General features: G+C 38.3%; 1 protein-coding gene across 22 annotated transcripts in view; it reads left to right on the top strand.

The window, feature by feature from the left end:
• Positions 1-16720, top strand: part of HEATR5B (HEAT repeat containing 5B) — a 111833-nt gene extending 95113 nt beyond the window's left edge. For 9 of the 22 annotated variants that reach the window (XM_035272809.3, XM_078349492.1, XM_035272810.3 and 6 more), the window contains 6 exons: positions 1529-1673; positions 2773-3039; positions 4764-4988; positions 9188-9339; positions 11448-11661; positions 15942-16720. In XM_035272809.3, the coding sequence (XP_035128700.1) occupies positions 1529-1673; positions 2773-3039; positions 4764-4988; positions 9188-9339; positions 11448-11661; positions 15942-16246 (1308 nt within the window). In that variant the 3' untranslated portion in view covers positions 16247-16720. The remainder of the gene's footprint in view (positions 1-1528; positions 1674-2772; positions 3040-4763; positions 4989-9187; positions 9340-11447; positions 11662-15941) is intronic. The other 13 variants (XM_035272816.3, XM_078349499.1, XM_078349500.1 and 10 more) reach the window with 3 other exon arrangements.
• Positions 16721-17693: the final 973 nt, after the last annotated feature.

Genomic DNA, 17693 nt, shown 5'->3' on the forward strand with positions numbered 1-17693 from the left:
CTGCTGTAAGTCTGATAGGCTTGCCTTTGTGGGTTACATGACCTTTCTCTCTGGCTGCCCTTAGTATTTTCTCCTTCGTTTCAACCCTGGTGAATCTAACGATTATGTGCCTTGGGGTTGCTCTTCTTGAGGAATATCTTTGTGGTGTTCTCTGTATTACCTGGGGTTGAATATTGACCTGCTTTGCTAGTTCAGGAAAATTTTCCTGAATAATATCCATAAGGGTATTTTCCAGCTTGGATTCATTCTCTCCGTCGCATTCAGGTACACCTATCAAACGTAAATTTGGTCTTTTCACATAGTCCCACATTTCTTGGAGATTTTGCTCATTCCTTTTTATCCTTTTATCTCTAATCTTGTCTTCTTGTTTTATGTCATTAAGTTGGACTTTGACCTCTGATATCCTTTCTTCTGCTTGAACAATTCGAGTGTTTAAACCTGTGCATACTTCTTGGAGTTCCTGTGTTGTATTCTTCAGTTCCATTAATTCACTTATATTCCTCCCATTAATTCACTTATATTCCTCTCTAAGTTGTCTATTCTCAATAGGATTTCATCAAGCCTTTTTTCAAAGTTGTTAGTTTCTTTACGTTGGGCTACAACATATTCTTTTAACTCACAGAAGTTTCTTATTATCCATTCCCTGAAGCGTGATTCTGTTATTGGGATGCACTCGTTCTCCGTCAAGCCTTGTTCCATTGCTGATGTGGAACTGTGATCGTCTTTAGAGGGAGAGGCGTTCTGATTTTGAATATTCTCAGCCTTTTTACACTGGTTTCTTCCCATCATTGTAAATTTATCCTCCTGTCGTCTTTGAAATTACCAGCTTTCAGATTAGGTCTCTTGAGTGGACATCCAAGTTGTTAGTTCCCAGGGCCAGAACAGCGGCTTTAAGACTGATGGTGCTTTTCTGCCCAGGATTCTCCTGTCTGGCTTCCTTCTTGTGTCCGTAATAGGCGACTCTGCCTTCCCGGGGCTCCAAACCTCGGTCAGAAGGGGAACCAGTCCCGTTTACTCTGCCCCGAGAGCTGCTGCACCGAGGTGCCATCACAGCCGCTGCTCCGGCCTCAGGAGTCGTGCTGGGGACCCGTGTGGGTCCTCCAGACCTTGGTCAGAAGGGGAGCCGGCCCTGTTTACTCTGCTCCGAGAGCTGCTGTGCCGAGGTGCTGGCGAAACCGCTGCGCCGGCCACAAGAGTCGCGCTGGCGACCCATGTGATTCCTCCACCGGGGATCTTCTGTTCTGTGAGCGACCAGAATTTGTCTGAAAGTGTGGCATCCTCTAGTTTTCTGCGCTTTCCCTGAGAGCTGCAAACCCCAGATGTTAGCGATCAGCCATCTTGTATCATTCCCAAAGGTGAACATTTCTAAAGATTGTTACTATGTTCTTATTTGTTGCATAGTCCTATACTTTAATTTTAGCTACCTAATTTGTTTTTACATATATATTTTCTCAGATTTTAATAATATAAATTTATTCTTTGAAATTAAAAATAATTAAATGTGTTTATATTTCTTTTTTTATATTAGCTGATTGGTGTTGAGTTGCTCAGTGTTTTGCACCGCCTCCTATTGACCTGGAATCCATCATCTGTCCAGCTGCTGGTTACTGGAGTTGTACAACAGATAGTAAGAGCTGCTCAGGATTATTTGCAAGAAAAAAGAAACACTCTGAGTAAGCACTAGAAATTACACTAAGTTGAAGTAAATATTAGTTTATACTCTAATTTTTAAAATATTAATGCCAGGACATGTTTCTGTAGTTTTAATTTTATTTTTAGAAACAGGTTCTCATTCTGTCACCCAAACTGGAGTGCAATGATGTGATCATATTTCGGTGTAGTGTCTAACTCCTGGGCTCAAGATCTTCCTGCCTTAGCCTTATGAGTAGCTGGGACTATAGGCACACTCCACCAAGTCCAGCTAATTTTTTTGTTTGTTTTGGTGGGGAACAGTCTTACTCTCTTGCCCAGGGTAGAGTGCAGTGGTGCAAACTCAGCTCACTGCAGCCTCGAACTCCCAGGATCAGGTGATCTTCCCACTTTAGCCTCCAGAGTACCTGAGATTACAGACAGACACCACCACACCTGGCTAATTTTTGGTGGAGACAGTGTTTTGCCATGTTACCTAGGCTGGTCTCGAACTCCTGAGCCCAAGTTTTCTGCCCGTCTCGTCATCCCAAAGTGCTTAGATTACAGGTGTGGGTCACAGCCCCTGGCCAGAAGTTATTAATTAAAAAAAATTAATCATACATTTAAAAGATTTGAAATTGATTTTATTTTTATTAGAAAGGACTGAATGAAATTGCTGAGAGTTGACTATTTTTCACCTTTTGTCAATTTCATCTGGTTCAACCTAACATGTTGTTGCTATTACAAAATATATACCAAATAAAAATACCTGATAAAGATTTTCCAAGTGAAAAAGGAACTATCTGTTACCTTTAAGGAGAGATCAATGCACAGAATTCTAGGAAGGCAGAGAATTATACTGAGAAAGACACATGACATCAGTTAGACATTTGCTTGTAAATTCTTTTGAAAGAATTTCCTAAATATACTTATTGTAGGCCAGGCATGGTGGCTCACGCTTGTAATCCAAGCACTTTGGAGGCCAAGGCCGGTGGATCAGCTGAGGTCGGGAGTTCAAGACCAGCCTGACCAACATGGTGAAACCCCGTCTTGAAAAATATATATATATAAATATATACTAACAGTGTTGTTTTACATACTTTTTTTTGACTGGAAATTTCACCAAATTATCTTTTATCTCAGATGAAGATGATATGGAAAAAGAGGCCTGTACTGTATTGGGAGAAGGAGGTGACAGCGGTGGTCTCATTCCTGGAAAATCACTCGTGTTTGCAACTATGGAGCTGCTGATGTTCATTTTAGTACGGCATATGCCACAGCTCAGTACCAAGGTGTCAGACTCTCCAAGTCACATAACCACTAAAACTCGACTATCAGAAGAAAGTGCTCGTTTGGTGGCAGCCACAGTTACCATACTCTCTGATTTACCATCCCTTTGTTCACCTGCTGGTACGGTATTGATCAGCATTGGGAAATGCATTATATTACAGTAAACAAAGATGAGCTTGCCTTTGATTCTAAGCACTGTTATAACTTAGTTTTCTCTTAAATCTCAAGTGAGAAATAAGAAGCTGATCTTTTATTAAGGTTTTGTCACCCTTTAGGAGCCTATGAAGATTAAGATTCAAAAAGTCAAAACCTAAGGTATTGTTTTCAGATATGTTTCAAATAAGACATGGAACTGCAGGTTGGGGAAAGACAGTGCCACCAGATAGACATAAGGTGGAATTACTAAACTGTTTTCTAATCTGATTGCTACTCTTAAGCAACACTGAAAAACTCAAGGCCAAGCAAAATGGCTCATGCCTGTAATCCCAGCACTTTGGGAGGCCAAGGCAGGTGGATCACCTGAGGTCAAGGAGTTTGTGACCAGCCTGACCAACATGGTGAAACCCCGTCTCTACTAAAAATACAAAAAAATTAGCTGAACATGGTGATGCCTGCCTGTAATCCCAGTTACTCAGGAAGCTGAGGCAGGAGAATTGCTTGAACCCAGTAGGCAGAGGCTGCAGTGAGCCAAGATCGTGCCATTGCACTCTAGCCTGGGCAACAGAGCGAGACTCCATCTCAAAAAAAAAAAAAAAATACAGGAAAAGAAAAACTCAAAAATGTCAGAGAAGAATGACAACCAACTTTAAGGAGCACCAAAAGAAATTATGGCTGAAAAAGATAATAGCTAGGTGCAGATATTGAAGACCTAATAAATGTAAAAGTAGACTTTCCCTCTGTTTTATCCAGAACAAGCTTGCCCAATGCACGGCCCAGCATGGCTTTGAATTTTACCAACACAAATTCATAAACTTTCTTAAAACGTTATGAGATGTCTGCGTGGACCTTTTTCTTTTTCTTTTTTCTTTCTTTTTTTTTTTTTTTTTTTTTTTTAGCTCATCAGATGTCAGTGTATTTTATGTATGGCCCAAGACAATTCTTCTTCCAGTGGGGCTCAGGGAAGTGAAAAGATTAAGATCTAAGAGGTAAAAATGGTAACAGTAGATAAATAGATAAATTTCAGCTCAACACAAAGACCACTTTTCTACCTCTTAGAGTAACCCTACATATGTGAGAATAATGAATTCCCCTTCATTGGAGTTTTGCAAGCAGAGGCTACAATGGCTGCAGGTTAGAGTGGTAAAGGGATTCTTTCCTTTCATGGGAGGTTGAATTTTCATGACCTAGAATTTTCAGTTGCAAATTCTAGGATTATTTCACTTCTTCTTTCCTTACACCAATGGTCTTTCACTTTCCCAGCGTGATTAGGTTGACTTCAGTACACTGAGGATTGATTACATATGTTACTATTGATATAAAATTCACCAAGTTACTCAGATGCTTCTCACAGTATCTGGTAGTGCTTTTTCCTGTTTTTTTTTTTTTGGTCTTCATTTTCATTTTCATTACAAAGGGCATGAAATATTAAACAGGTGAAGTATTAAAAACAAGGCTAGCTGGAAAAAGAAAGAAAATACCAATTCTGTCTGTGAAATAATATGACACTTGCTTATTTTCTTTTTCAAACATTGAATTATAGTAATAATAATACAGTAAATTTTGTATAAAGGCAAGGAAAAAACTTTATTAAACCACAATCACATGCCAAAAATACAAGCAATAGAAACAACTATAATGTGGGAACTGAAATACTTATGAGGTAATCTGATTTGTTTTTCTTTCAGGATGTATGACAGTCCTGCCCACAATTCTATTCTTAATTGCAAGAATATTGAAAGACACAGCAATAAAGTCTGCAGATAATCAGGTTCCTCCACCAGTCAGTGCAGCTCTTCAAGGAATTAAAAATATTGTGACACTTTCAATGGCCAAAACTGAGGAAACTCAAAAACAATGGACAGCTCTGATTCGTAGCACGCTTGCATGCATCCTGGAATATTCTCAACCAGGTAACATATCAGTTTTAAACTTTTTAATCAGTTAGAATATCTGTTCCCTAAATAATTAATTAGTTGAATAACCTTATCAGAAAACTGCTGTATAACAATGAGTCAACTCGGAGTGGTATGTTAATCATATCTTTCAGGTGTGAACTTGAATACTCTTTTTCTGGATTGTTGACTCTAAATGCCTTTATGTTAGTACTTATAAACATTTTGGGGCCAGGTGAGGTGGCTCACACCTGTAATCCTAGCACTTTGGGAGGCTGAGGCAGGCAGATCACGAGGGAAGGAACTTGAGACCATCCTGGCTAACATGGTGAAACCCCAACTCTACTAAAAATACAAAAAATTAGCCAGGTGTGGTAGCATGCACCTGTAGTCCCCACTGCTCAGGAGGCTGAGGCAGAAGAATCGTTTGAACCTGGGAAGTGGAGGTTGTAGTGAGCCGAGATTGCGCCATTGCACTCCAGCCTAGGCAACAGAGCAAGACTCCGTCCGTCTCAATTTAAAAAAAAAGATTAGATAGATTGATTGATAGATTTAATTTTTGTTGAGGAGGGATCCAGAGTCAATATTTTTGAAACTGTTCATTAAGGGAAAGTTTTGATATTTTATCAAGCTAGTTCATTCATATCAGCTAAATTTAAAGGTTAACTTGCCATCTGAGATATGCTGTCTGGAACTAAATTCCCAGGAGACACAGTCAGTTATGAAGTAGAAATCAAAGCCACAGGCTTATTTGTATATTTGTATATCAAGGCAAGCAGATCCCTTGCTTAACAAGAAAAGTTTTATAATAGAGTATATCCATTATGAAAATCCCATTTCATGTTTTAAAATCTGGCATCTTTCACTTTAAAAAAAATGTGTGTATGCATGTCAACGTGCACAGACATGTACAAAAATCTTGGATGCTTGGATGTAATGAATCACTCTTGATTGCTGCAACATTGTTTTTCATTTTTAGACCCTTCGATTTTGAAATAAATTTCAAACTTTAAAAAAAGTTGCAAGAATAACATAAGGAACTCCAGCATATGCTTCTCCTAGATTTACCATTTGTCATCATTTTGCCACATGATTTATTACTTTCTCTATAAACCACATAGCATTATTGCTAAAATTATTACTTATTTTGCTGAACCATTTGAGGATATGAAGTCATCATGACTCTTTATACCTAAATGCTTCATGGGTATCCTAAGAACAAAGGACATTCTCTTCCATGACCACTGAAAAATTACCAAATTTAGGCAATGTGACATTGATACAGTGCTATTATTGTTCTTATGCACATGTCACTACTTGTCCTAATAATGACCATCATAGAGCTCTTTTCTTTTTATTTAATTATTATATTGCCTTAAGCTCCCTTAATCTTGGGCAGTTCCTGGCCTTTTCCTTTCATGACATTAATTATCTTGAATAATACAGGCCATCCATTATGTAGAATGTTTCTCAATTTAGAATTGTCCGTTGTTTTGTCTTTTTTTCTTTTTTTTTTGAGATGTAGTCTCACTCTTGTTGCCCAAGCTGGAGTGCAATGGCGCTATCTTATCTCACAGCAACCACCACCTCCTGCCTCAGTCTCCTGAGTAGCTGGGATTACAGGTGCCCGCCACCACGCAGAGTAATGTTTTTATATTTTTAGTAGAGATGGGGTTTCACTATGTTGGTCAGGCTTGTCTCAAACTCCTGACCTCAGGCAGTCCACCTGCCTCGGCCTCCCAAAGTGCTGGGATTATAGGCATGAGCCACCACGCCCGGCCTGATTTTTTTTTTCCTCTCAGGTTAGATTCAATTTCTTCATTTTTGGCAGGAATACTGCATAAGTAATGTTATATCTTAGTACAAACTAAGACGTATTGCTTTGTAATTTTGCTTTGTCCCCTTACTGGGAATCTTAACTTTAATAGCTTTGTTAAGAAATTGTCTGCCAGCCAGGCACGGTGGCTCACGCCTGTGATCCCAGCACTTTGGGAGGCCAAGGCAGGTGGATCACCTGAGGTTAGGAGTTTGAGACCAGCCAGGCCAACAGGGTGAAACCCTGTCTCTACTAAAAATATAAAAATTAGCCAGGCATGGTTTCTGGCACCTGTAGTCCCAGCTACTCGGGAGGCTGAAGCAGGAGAATCACTTGAACCTGAGAGGAGGAGCCGAGATTGAGCCACTGCACTCCAGGCTGGGTGACAGAGCAATCCATCTCAAAATAAATAAATAAATAAAAGAACATTTTAAAAATAAATAAATAAATAAATTATCTGCCATATTTCTCCACTATCAAGTTGCCATTTTTCCATTTTATGAAATAATCTGTGGGAAAATACTTTGAGATTGTCTCACTTGTCTATTCCCATCAAACTTTCTAACTTTTTTTTGAGACGGAATCTCACTCTTTTGCCCAGGTTGGGAGTGCAATGGTGTGATCTCGGCTCACTGCAACCTCTGCCTCCTGGGTTCAAGCAATTCTCCTGCCTCAGCCTCCCAAGTAGTTGGTACTATAGGCACCTGCCACCATGCCCATCTAATTTTTGTATTTTCAGTAGAGGCAGAGTTTCACTATGTTGGCCAGGCTGATCTTGAACTCCTGACCTCAGGTGATCCACCCACCTCGGCCCGCTAAAGTGCTGGGATTACAGGCATGAGCCACTGTGTCCTGCCCCTCATCAAAATTTCACATAGTGGTTTCAGCATCCATAGTCCCTGAGTCATTTATTACTATTATAGTTTCAAAATGATAATATTCTAGTTTATACTTTTAATTCCTTTTACATTTATTAGCTGGCATTCTACTAAAAGGAAGAGCCCTCCCTTTGCTCTCCCCTAATTATATGTTTGTTTTTTGCTATCAATACAGTCATATTTTTTTCTAATTAACTGAGTCCCTCACTGTTATTTCAGTGTAGCCCCATTATTTGAGCACTTCCATACTTTCTAGCACTGAGATGTGACTGCGTATTTTCCCCTCACATTGTTCTAGAATCGGCCCCTTCTCCAAAAGCCTTGATTCCTTTTAGTAGAAAATCGTATTTAGGGCCAGGCACAGTGGCTCATGCCTGTAATCCCAGCACTTTGGGAGGCTGAGGCGGGTGGATCATGAGGTCAAGAGATCGAGACCATCCTGGCAAACATGGTAAAACCCTGTCTCTACTAAAAATACAAACTTAGCTCGGTGTGGTGCCTTTTATTTTATTTTTTTTTAGACAGCATCTCACTTTGTCACCCAGGCTTCGTAGTGGCAAATTCTTGGCTCACTGCAACCTCCGCCATCTGGATTCAAGTGATTCTCCTGCCTTAGCCTTCCAAGTGGCTGGGATTACAGGCAAATGCGCCACCACGCCTGGCTAGTTTGTGGTCAGGCTGGTCTCAGACTCCTGACCTCAGGTGGTCCTGCTGCTTTGGCCTCCCAAAGTGCTGGTATTACAGGTGTGAGCCACCATGCCTGGCCGATTTTTTTTTTTAATGGTTATATGGAATTTACAGGTTTGTTTGTTTGTTTGTTTAGAGGTGAAGTCTCGCTCTTTCGCCAGGCTGAAGTGCAGTGGCGTAATCTCGGCTCACTGCAATCTCCACCTCCTGGGTTCAAGCAATTCTCCTGCCTCAGCGTCCCAAGTACCTGGGACTACAGGCGCATGCCACGACACCCAGCTAATTTTTATATTTTTAGTAGAGATGGGGTTTCATCATATTGGCCAGGATGTCTCAATCTCTTGACCTCATGATTCACCTGCCATGGCCTCCCAAAGTACTGGGACTACAGGTGTGAGCCACCGGGCCTGGCATGGAATTTACAGGTTTTCATATACTAAATTGAAAGGCAATATTACTAAAAAATGTACTCTGGATTTTTAAATTAATTAGAATATTTTATAATCATTTCGCATTAAACATAACTTCACACTTTTAACTTTATATATTGAATTTCTTATAGTTGTCTGTGGACCGTGTTAGATTGAGGCAAATACTATCATAAATGTTGCAGGGAGAGAGAGATGATTATTCAAGATTAAATTCTGGCCAGGCACAGTGGCTCACACCTGTAATCCGAGCACTTTGGGAGGCCAAGGCAGGAGGATCACTTGAGCCCAGGAGTTCGAGACCAGCCTGGAAAACATGGCAAGACATCATCTCTCTCTAAAAAAATTAAAAAACGAAATTCCAAAATGTTTTAGAAACAGCACACTTCTTTCATTTTTTGTTTTCAGAAGACTCTGTACCTACACCCGATGAAGTCAGCATGCTAACAGCAATTGCACTCTTCCTGTGGTCTGCTAGTAGTGAAATAATAGGAGTCCAGTCATTACAGAATGGCTGCATGAACAGATTTAAAAACGCATTAAATTCATGTGACCCATGGGTAAGTTATGCTTTAAACAGACATAGATAAACATTTCCCTTTATCAGAAAAATGTTAGACTGATTCATTGAAATATATGATACATAATTGAAAGCTAAACACTATGGCTTTTAAATGAAAAAACCAAAACAAATCACTGGGTTTAAGCACTAGAACACATGTGTATGTGTATTCACATATGTAGAAATTCTCAAATATATGAAATTTTTATTAACCCCAGAGCATGCTGGTAGAGACAAGAGTCTGTGATTATGTTTTTACAGTGTTTGTTTAAATGACGCTAAGGACATTAAAGAAATTTACATTTATTAGACATTTTAATGAACCTAATGGAAACTCTAGTTTGTCTAGAAAGTAAGTTTTTTTATTTTACAATGTCAAAGTCTAAACTAGTGATTCTCAAGCCTGCTACACGTCAGAAATTTTAAAAAGCAGTTTGGAAACATTCTTGGAGGCTGGGTGTGGTGGCTCACACCTGTAATCCCAGCACTTTGGGAGGCCAAGGAGAGTGGATCAGAAGGTCAGGAGTTTGAGACCAGCCTGGCCAACATAGTGAAACCCATCTCTATTAAAAATACAAAAAAATTAGCTGGGCATGGTGGCAGACACATGTAATCCCAGCTACTCAGGAGCTGAGGCAAGAGAATCACTTGAACCTAGTAGGTAAAGGTTGAGCCTAGAGTGAGCCAAGATTGCGCCATTGTACTCCAGCCCAGGCAACAATGTGAGACTCCATCTCAAAAAAAAGAAAAATTCTTGGACTCCACCACTATCTTCCTGAATCTGAGTCTCCAGAACAATGGCTCAAAAGATCTGTCTATTTAAAATGTTCCCCAGGTTTTTCTGGCGTCTAGCTAGATTTAGCTACTTTTGTTTTACCAAAGCACTGAAATAGTTTTATTCCACTCTGTCCCATATATTGGTGGGTCCTCCCTCCCTCTCTTCCTTCTTTCCTTCCTTCCTGTTTTTGTTTCTCCCAAGTTGGAGTCTCACTCTGTTGTCCAGGTTGGAGTGCAGTGGTGCTATCTCAGCTCACTGCAACCTCCACCTCCTGAGTTCAAGTGATTCTCCTACCTCAGCTTCCTGAGTAGCTGAGATTACAGGCGCATGCCACCATGCCCAGCTAATTTTTGTATTTTTAGTAGAGATGGGGTTTCACCATGTTGGTCAGGCTGGTCTTGAACTGCCAACCTCGTGATCCACCCACCTGGATCTCCCAAAGTGCTAGGATTATAGGCATGAGCCACCTTTTCCTTCATGCCCAGCTCTTCCTTCATTTTTTTTTAAAGTGTTAATCTGAAGCCTTTCTAATATAAAGTGGAGCCAGTAAGACTTTATTTTCTAGGTCTGGAAACCTTACGTTGTTAACAGTCGTTTCCAGGGAATCAAATGGTTTTGAGATATCTAAGTAATTTTTATAGCTTTTAAAGCTATAAAAATATTTACACATCATTCAAATATTAACTAACCTTCCTTACTAAATATATTTGGTTAAAATAGGAGAGACAATTGTACATTAAAGGAAGAATTTAAAAAAGAAGTGGAATAACTGATTTCTAATTTCTTTCACACTATAGAAATATAGGAATTGGCCAGGCGAGGTGGCTCATGCCTGTAATCCCAGCACTTTGGGAGGCCGAGGTAGGTGGATCATGAGGTCAGGAGATAGAGACCATCCTGGCCAACATGGTGAAACCCGTCTCTACTAAAAATACAAACATTAGCTGGGCATGGTGGCATGCACCTGTAGTCCGAGCTCCTCAGGAGGCTGAGACAGAAGAATCACTTGAACCCGGAGGTGGAGGTTGCAGTGAGCTGAAATTGCACCACTGCTCTCCAGCCACTCCATCTCAAAAAAAAAAAAAGAAAGAAAGAAAAAAATATATAGAAATTGTATAAGCGTGGTGATTTGGTAATTAAAATATTTGAAATTGTTTGACTAATTTTTTCAGAAAATTCTATTATTCTACTCCTTTTCTCTAAGTAGAAATGTAATTTCCATTTTCATCCTGCAGTATCACTTGTTTTCAGTACATAATATGAAGTGTAATTGTAGAGCAAATAAGAACTATACACATGTTAATCGATAATATGATCTTCTTACATAGGTTCAAGCCAAGTGTTACCAGCTTCTCCTCTCAGTCTTCCAACATTCCAATCGTGCCCTTTCAACTCCTTATATTCATTCATTAGCTCCAATAGTGGTTGAAAAGCTAAAAGCTGTTGAAAGAAACAGACCAGCCAGTAGCATAGAACTTTTAGCAGTTCAAGAAGGAGTAAAAGTTCTTGAGACGTTGGTTGCTCTTGGTGAAGAACAAAACAGTAAGTATATTCTTATAAAAAGCTACTAGTTCAAAATGAAGATCTGTGTTATATATAAGTCTTATTTGATATTAGAAACAGGCCTGCCGGGCACAGTGGCTCATGCCTGTAATCCCAGCACTTTGGGAGGCTAAGGCAGGTGGATCACGAGGTCAAGAGGTCTAGACCATCCTGGCAAACATGGTGAAACCCTGTCTCTACTAAAAATACAAAAATTAGCCAGGCATGGTGCCATGCACCTATAAGTCCAGCTCCTTAGTGGCAGGAGAATCGCTTGAACCCAGGAGGCGGAAGTTGCATTGAGCCAAGATTGTGCCACTGCACTCCAGCCTGAGCAACAGACTGAGACTTCATCTCAAAACAAACAAACAAACAAAAAGAAACAGGACTTTGTTTATGTTACATAATGTATTGAGTTGATTTTTTTTTTGAGCAGGAAGTTAAAATGAATTACTAATGGCATTTCAACACACTGATTTTTTTTTTTCCTAGGAATATATGCATCCCTTAAGTTCTAGTAAAAAGCATAAAATGTTTAATGGGATTTTTTCTTTTTTTCTTTTTTTTTTTTTGAGACAGAGTCTCGCTGTGTCACCTGGGCTGAAGTGCAAAGGCACCATCTTGGCTCACAGCAACCCCTGCCTCCTAGGCTGAAACAGTCCTCCCACATAGCTGGGACTACACGCCACCATGCCTGGCTATTTTTCATATTTTTTGTAGAGACAGGATTTTGCCATGTTGCCCAGATTGGTCTCTAACTCCTCCTGGACTCAAGAGATCCACCCATCTTGGCCTCCCAAAGTACTAGGATTACAGGTGTGAGGCACTGTGCCCGTTTAATAGGGATTTAAAATAATATTCTAATCTTCATAATAGAGGTATAAAAGCTTTATAACAAATATAACCAGTTAAGTATTAATACCAAACATCATTAATAAAATACCTCAAAACTTTTTATTTAGAAATTTGTTTTAATTTAATGAAAAACTGCATACATTCATTTAACCAGAGACTTATGCAGCTTAATATATATTTTCACTCAGATAACAGATGTTTTGTACTCTAACAAGATTTTTAAGAGGTAGAATAAGCAGTTGGCCTGTTTTTAAAATATAAACTAAATCTAAGGCTAAATGCCATGCAAAAAATAAATAAGTCTTATTAGTGAAATAAGACAACGTTCATTAGGAGGATACCATCAAATAAATGAATGAATGTAAATCATATTAATTTGATGGCAACATTTTTATACTTCTCTTCATATTGGATAGTTAGATGATTCCAAGAGGGTAAATTTTCAGCTTTTGAATTTAAGTCACTCAGCTTTTTTTCATCTCATTTACAGATGTTAATTTTGTTCTTAATTTTACAGTATCCAGTAAGAATGGGCAGTATATCTTTTCTCACCCTGCATGATCAGGGTTATAAGTTAAAAGTATTAGAATTATATTTGACTCATTGTTCATTATCTTTATTGAATCTGTTATTCAAATATTGTCCTGTCTCTTTCTGAAATTTCTCTAAGATTCAAAAGAAACTTGCTTCCTAGTCTTGTATCCCCTAATAGATATAAGACTAATCACCTCCTAAATAGATAACTAAATAGATAACTATAGTAGTTTTCCTGGCTGACATTCACGGTCAAATTTACCTAAAGTATTCTCTCTCTCCTTTGCTTAAGAATTTGGAAAAGTTTACTCTTGCCTTACAGCATCAAGCCTGAACATCTTCGCTTGACTTTTAAAATACTTTTTCTATTGCCTAGTGTGTGCTTGCTAACCTGACCAGACCAGTTTCCTTTCTGTGCTCCTTTTAATCGCTTACATTGTTCATATTATTTTCACTTACCTCAGTTGTTTTTTTCTTCACAAATCTGTTAAACCTACATTAGATCTTTTCTTTGAGAAATATTATCTAATTACTTAGCTTATTCTGATCCTACCCTTCATAGAATTTCTTTTGTATTTATAACCAACCACATACTTTGTGGCCTTGCAGTTTTAAACTAGTCATCAAAACTGTAAAATCCCAAAGTACTCCTCAGCTTCATGAGTCTCTTGGTGAATTCTATTTTTTTTTTTTTTTTTTTTTAAGACAGGGTTTCACCATGTTGGTCAGGCTAGTCTTGAACTCCCGACCTCAGGTGATCCACCTGCCTTGGCCTCCAAAGTGCTTGGATTACAGGCGTGAGCCACCATGCCCGGCCGGGTGAATTCTATACTCAAATGCGACTCACATTTTTTAGCACTTAGTACTCTAACTGTTCTTTGTACTGTCTACTCTTTTCATTTAGATAATAAAAGCATCCAGGTAGAAATGAATTACATAACATTTCCTCTAATACTTAGCTTATTTCTAGGTATTTGATGAATATTTAAATAAGTTATAATTTTTCCAATTATATTTTAAAATTATGAAAACCAAAACCTTAATTTTCAGCCTACTATTGAAAACCTACTATTGAAACTTCTTCCAATTTAGCAAGCTAATATACTGGAGATAATTTTATATATATTTTATAATTCTCTAATTTTTATTATGAAAGCCAGCTTTTATAATAATATTTTATATTATTAATATTCTTTTATTGTTTGTTTGAAAGGGAGTCTTGCTTTGTTACCCATGCTGGAGTTCAGTGGTGCAGTCTTGGCTCACTGCAACCTCTGCCTCCCGGGTAGCTGGTAGCGATTCTCCTGCCTCAGCCTCCCAAGTAGCTGGGATTACAGGCATGCACCACCACACCCAGATAATTCTGTATTTTTAGTAGAGATGGAGTTTTGCCCTGTTGGCCAGGCTGGTCTCGAACACCTGACCTCAGGGGATCCGCCCATCTTGACCTCCCAAAGGAACAGGATTACAGGCGTGAGCCACCATGCCCGGTCCTATAATACTATTGACATTCTATATGAGGGAAATTGAACTAAATCTAGAAGATTGGAGGATTTACTTGGGACTTTCAAAATAAGCTTTTTACCTTATGAAAACTTAATGTGGAAAAATATCCAATTAATTGGAAACTTCTGGGTAGTTACCAAGAGAAAGAGTGTATATGCTTATTCATTCAAAAGATAGTTATTGAGTACCTGTATAACAGGTAGTGTTCTAGGCATTGAGAATTTAGCATGAGATAAAACAGGCAAAGGTCCCTGATCTCATGGAACTTACATTTCTCATAGGAAAACACTGACAATAAATACTTCACATCCCATATACATAATGTATATCTGTGTCTATTATATGTAGACATGTATCTTTATATAGTGATGAAGATAGATCTAATTATATCCATTGTAGATGTAGATATAACATCTGTAGTTAGATGCAGGAATTGATAGGGGCTGTGGAGGAAATAAGTACAGCAGGGAAGGAAGACAGTAAGATCCAGGAAGGGACTGGGATTCTGGAAAGGCTTCACTGGTTACTATCACTGTCCCTGTTGACATCAGTGAGTGTCACACATTCTCTACCACCTGCTTCCTGCTGCCTTACAATTTCTTCAATTGTCATTCTACAAGAACTAACAGTAATTAAGGGAGAGAAAGTGTAATTCTCAATGTGATTATAGGAGATGTTATACACACACACAATTAGAAAAATTGTTAGAAATATATCACCTTTAATGAAACTTATACCCAGGGTGGAGTTGTTAATAAATAAAGACAAAGAGACTAACAAAAGGAGATAAAGCCTCCAAATATATCTTGTTTTAAGGACTTAGAATTTATATCAGCCAGACATAGGTTCTTGTTAACCCTACGTGTTATGTATTCCCTTATTTTTGAGAATTTCCCCTCACTGTGAGTTTTGGGGGATGATAAAACAGGAAGAAACTTCTACTTTAAGAAGAAAGAAGCACCTAGTTTTAATTAAATAATGGCAAATAGATGGTTTTCAGGTTTCTGTTCCCCAGTCCAATCTCCTGATTCTAGAATGCCTGTAAAAATTTTATAATCTTACTCTCAAGATACATTCTACCAGATGGCAACTGTAAAGTGTTTTATTACTTTTTAACCTTGGGCCCATTTTTCTTTTTTTTTTTTTTTTTTAGTAAAACAAATTAATGTAATTGTAAACTATACAGTATTAACAAACCTGTTTTCCATCTTGGACATTTAGTAAATATTGAATATTAATTGTGAGTTATTAAGGTCTAAAGTAGGCTGTGCATGTTTACTTATTTTATTATAATTCAGTCTTCTGTGGCAGTTGCCTAGTTTTTAAATTAAAGTTTATTATAATCTTTAAGTTTGTGATGTTTCTTCGTACTTTATTATTTACAGGAGTCCAGCTACTTGCTCTTTTAGTTCCCACTTTGATTTCTTACCTGCTGGATGAAAATTCATTTGCCTCAGCAAGTTCAGCTTCCAAAGATCTTCATGAGTTTGCACTCCAGAATTTGATGCATATTGGACCTCTGTATCCACATGCTTTCAAGACAGTAATGGGGGCTGCTCCTGAGTTGAAAGTGCGTCTAGAAACTGCTGTTCGAGCAAGCCAAGCGAGCAAAGCCAAAGCAGCTGCCAGACAACCAGCCCCCGCCATACATTCTGCACCAACGATTAAGCTAAAAACAAGTTTTTTTTAATTTGCACTTTCATTTATTTGTAGTGTCAACTAGCACTTAATTAGTGATGGCCACTGTATCATTCCAGGCTATCTATGGGTTCTGTTTTATTTGTATATTGGTATTATAGTGCTTCCAAGTAGGTTAAGTGAAATAATGCTCACACCACTTATTGATTTTTAAGGAATGATTTTTTTTTATCATGTGGTGAATGTGTTTTCATTTTCCTCCCAATAATGTTTCTCTTTTGTTAATTAATTTATTTTTTAAACACTGAGCCATAGTCTTAAATGCTAAAAACATAATTGTATCATGTAGTCAGGCAGCCTATTGATATTGTGAGAGAAAAAAAACAGGTCAGAACTCAGCATCTGTCATGAAAAAAATCAATGGAAAGACAAGCAGATTTTAAATTTTGAAGTAACCAAAATAATAGAAAGCGTCTGTCTTGTGGTTTATATACTATGAATAAAATCACAACATTTTCTAAGCATATCCCAAAATGTCCTTATCTTTCTGATGGATCTTTTAGCTTTCATATCAAATTACTAAATGATGCTATGTATATTTTAGTTGTTATCAGAGTTGAAATTCTCATTTAAAGGTTCACTAAAATGTTTTAAATATAATACATATTCTGCTTTTTTTAATGCCTAAAATTTGGCTTCAGTTATGTTTTGTGATTACAGAACCTCAAGTTCTGGCTATGATGGTTAGTTTCCTTCATCAAATATTTATTGAATGCCTGCTGTGTATAAGGCATCAAGCTAAGTGCTGCGGAAGATACAAAAATGAATTAGGCATAATTACAGTGATGCCATTCTCTCATGCAGTGGGCATTTTACCACATGAAATAGATAATTCACAAAAGGAATGTTTGTCACAGCCTTTAGCAAGTTTTAAACACCAGGTTTTACCACACAGTGTTACAGACTGAGCAAGTATGATCACAAGCAAGTCACTTTTCTGAACATTTTCTCTTTTCTCTTCTTCTTTCCTTTAGAGACAGAGTCTTGCACTGTTGCCCAGACTGGAGTGCAGTCATAGCTCACTACACTTGAACTCCACTCAGCCTTTTAAATACCTTAGATAGGTACTTTTGTCTTGCCTGTTTTCTCACTGACGTTTGGGTTTTTTCTTTTCTTTTCCTTGCTTTTTTTTTTTGAAGCAGGATCTCACTGTTGCCCAGGCTGGAATGCAGTGGCACATGACATGGCGCAGCCTCAGTCTCCCAGTCTTGAATGATCTTCCCACCTGAGCCTGCCAGAGTGCTGAGATTACAGACATGAGCCATCACAGTTGGCCCTGGTTGCTTTTTCATTTCAGGTTTGCATTACCAAAATTATTCTCCTTGCTTTTTGTTTTTGGTAACAACTTAATTGAGATCCAGTTCACACACCCACCATACAACTCAATTTAGTTTGGGCATGGTGGTTCACACCTGTAATCCCAGCACTTTGGGAGGCTG

This window comes from Callithrix jacchus, chromosome 14, assembly GCF_049354715.1.
Source record: "Callithrix jacchus isolate 240 chromosome 14, calJac240_pri, whole genome shotgun sequence".
Lineage (NCBI taxonomy): Eukaryota > Metazoa > Chordata > Mammalia > Primates > Cebidae > Callithrix > Callithrix jacchus.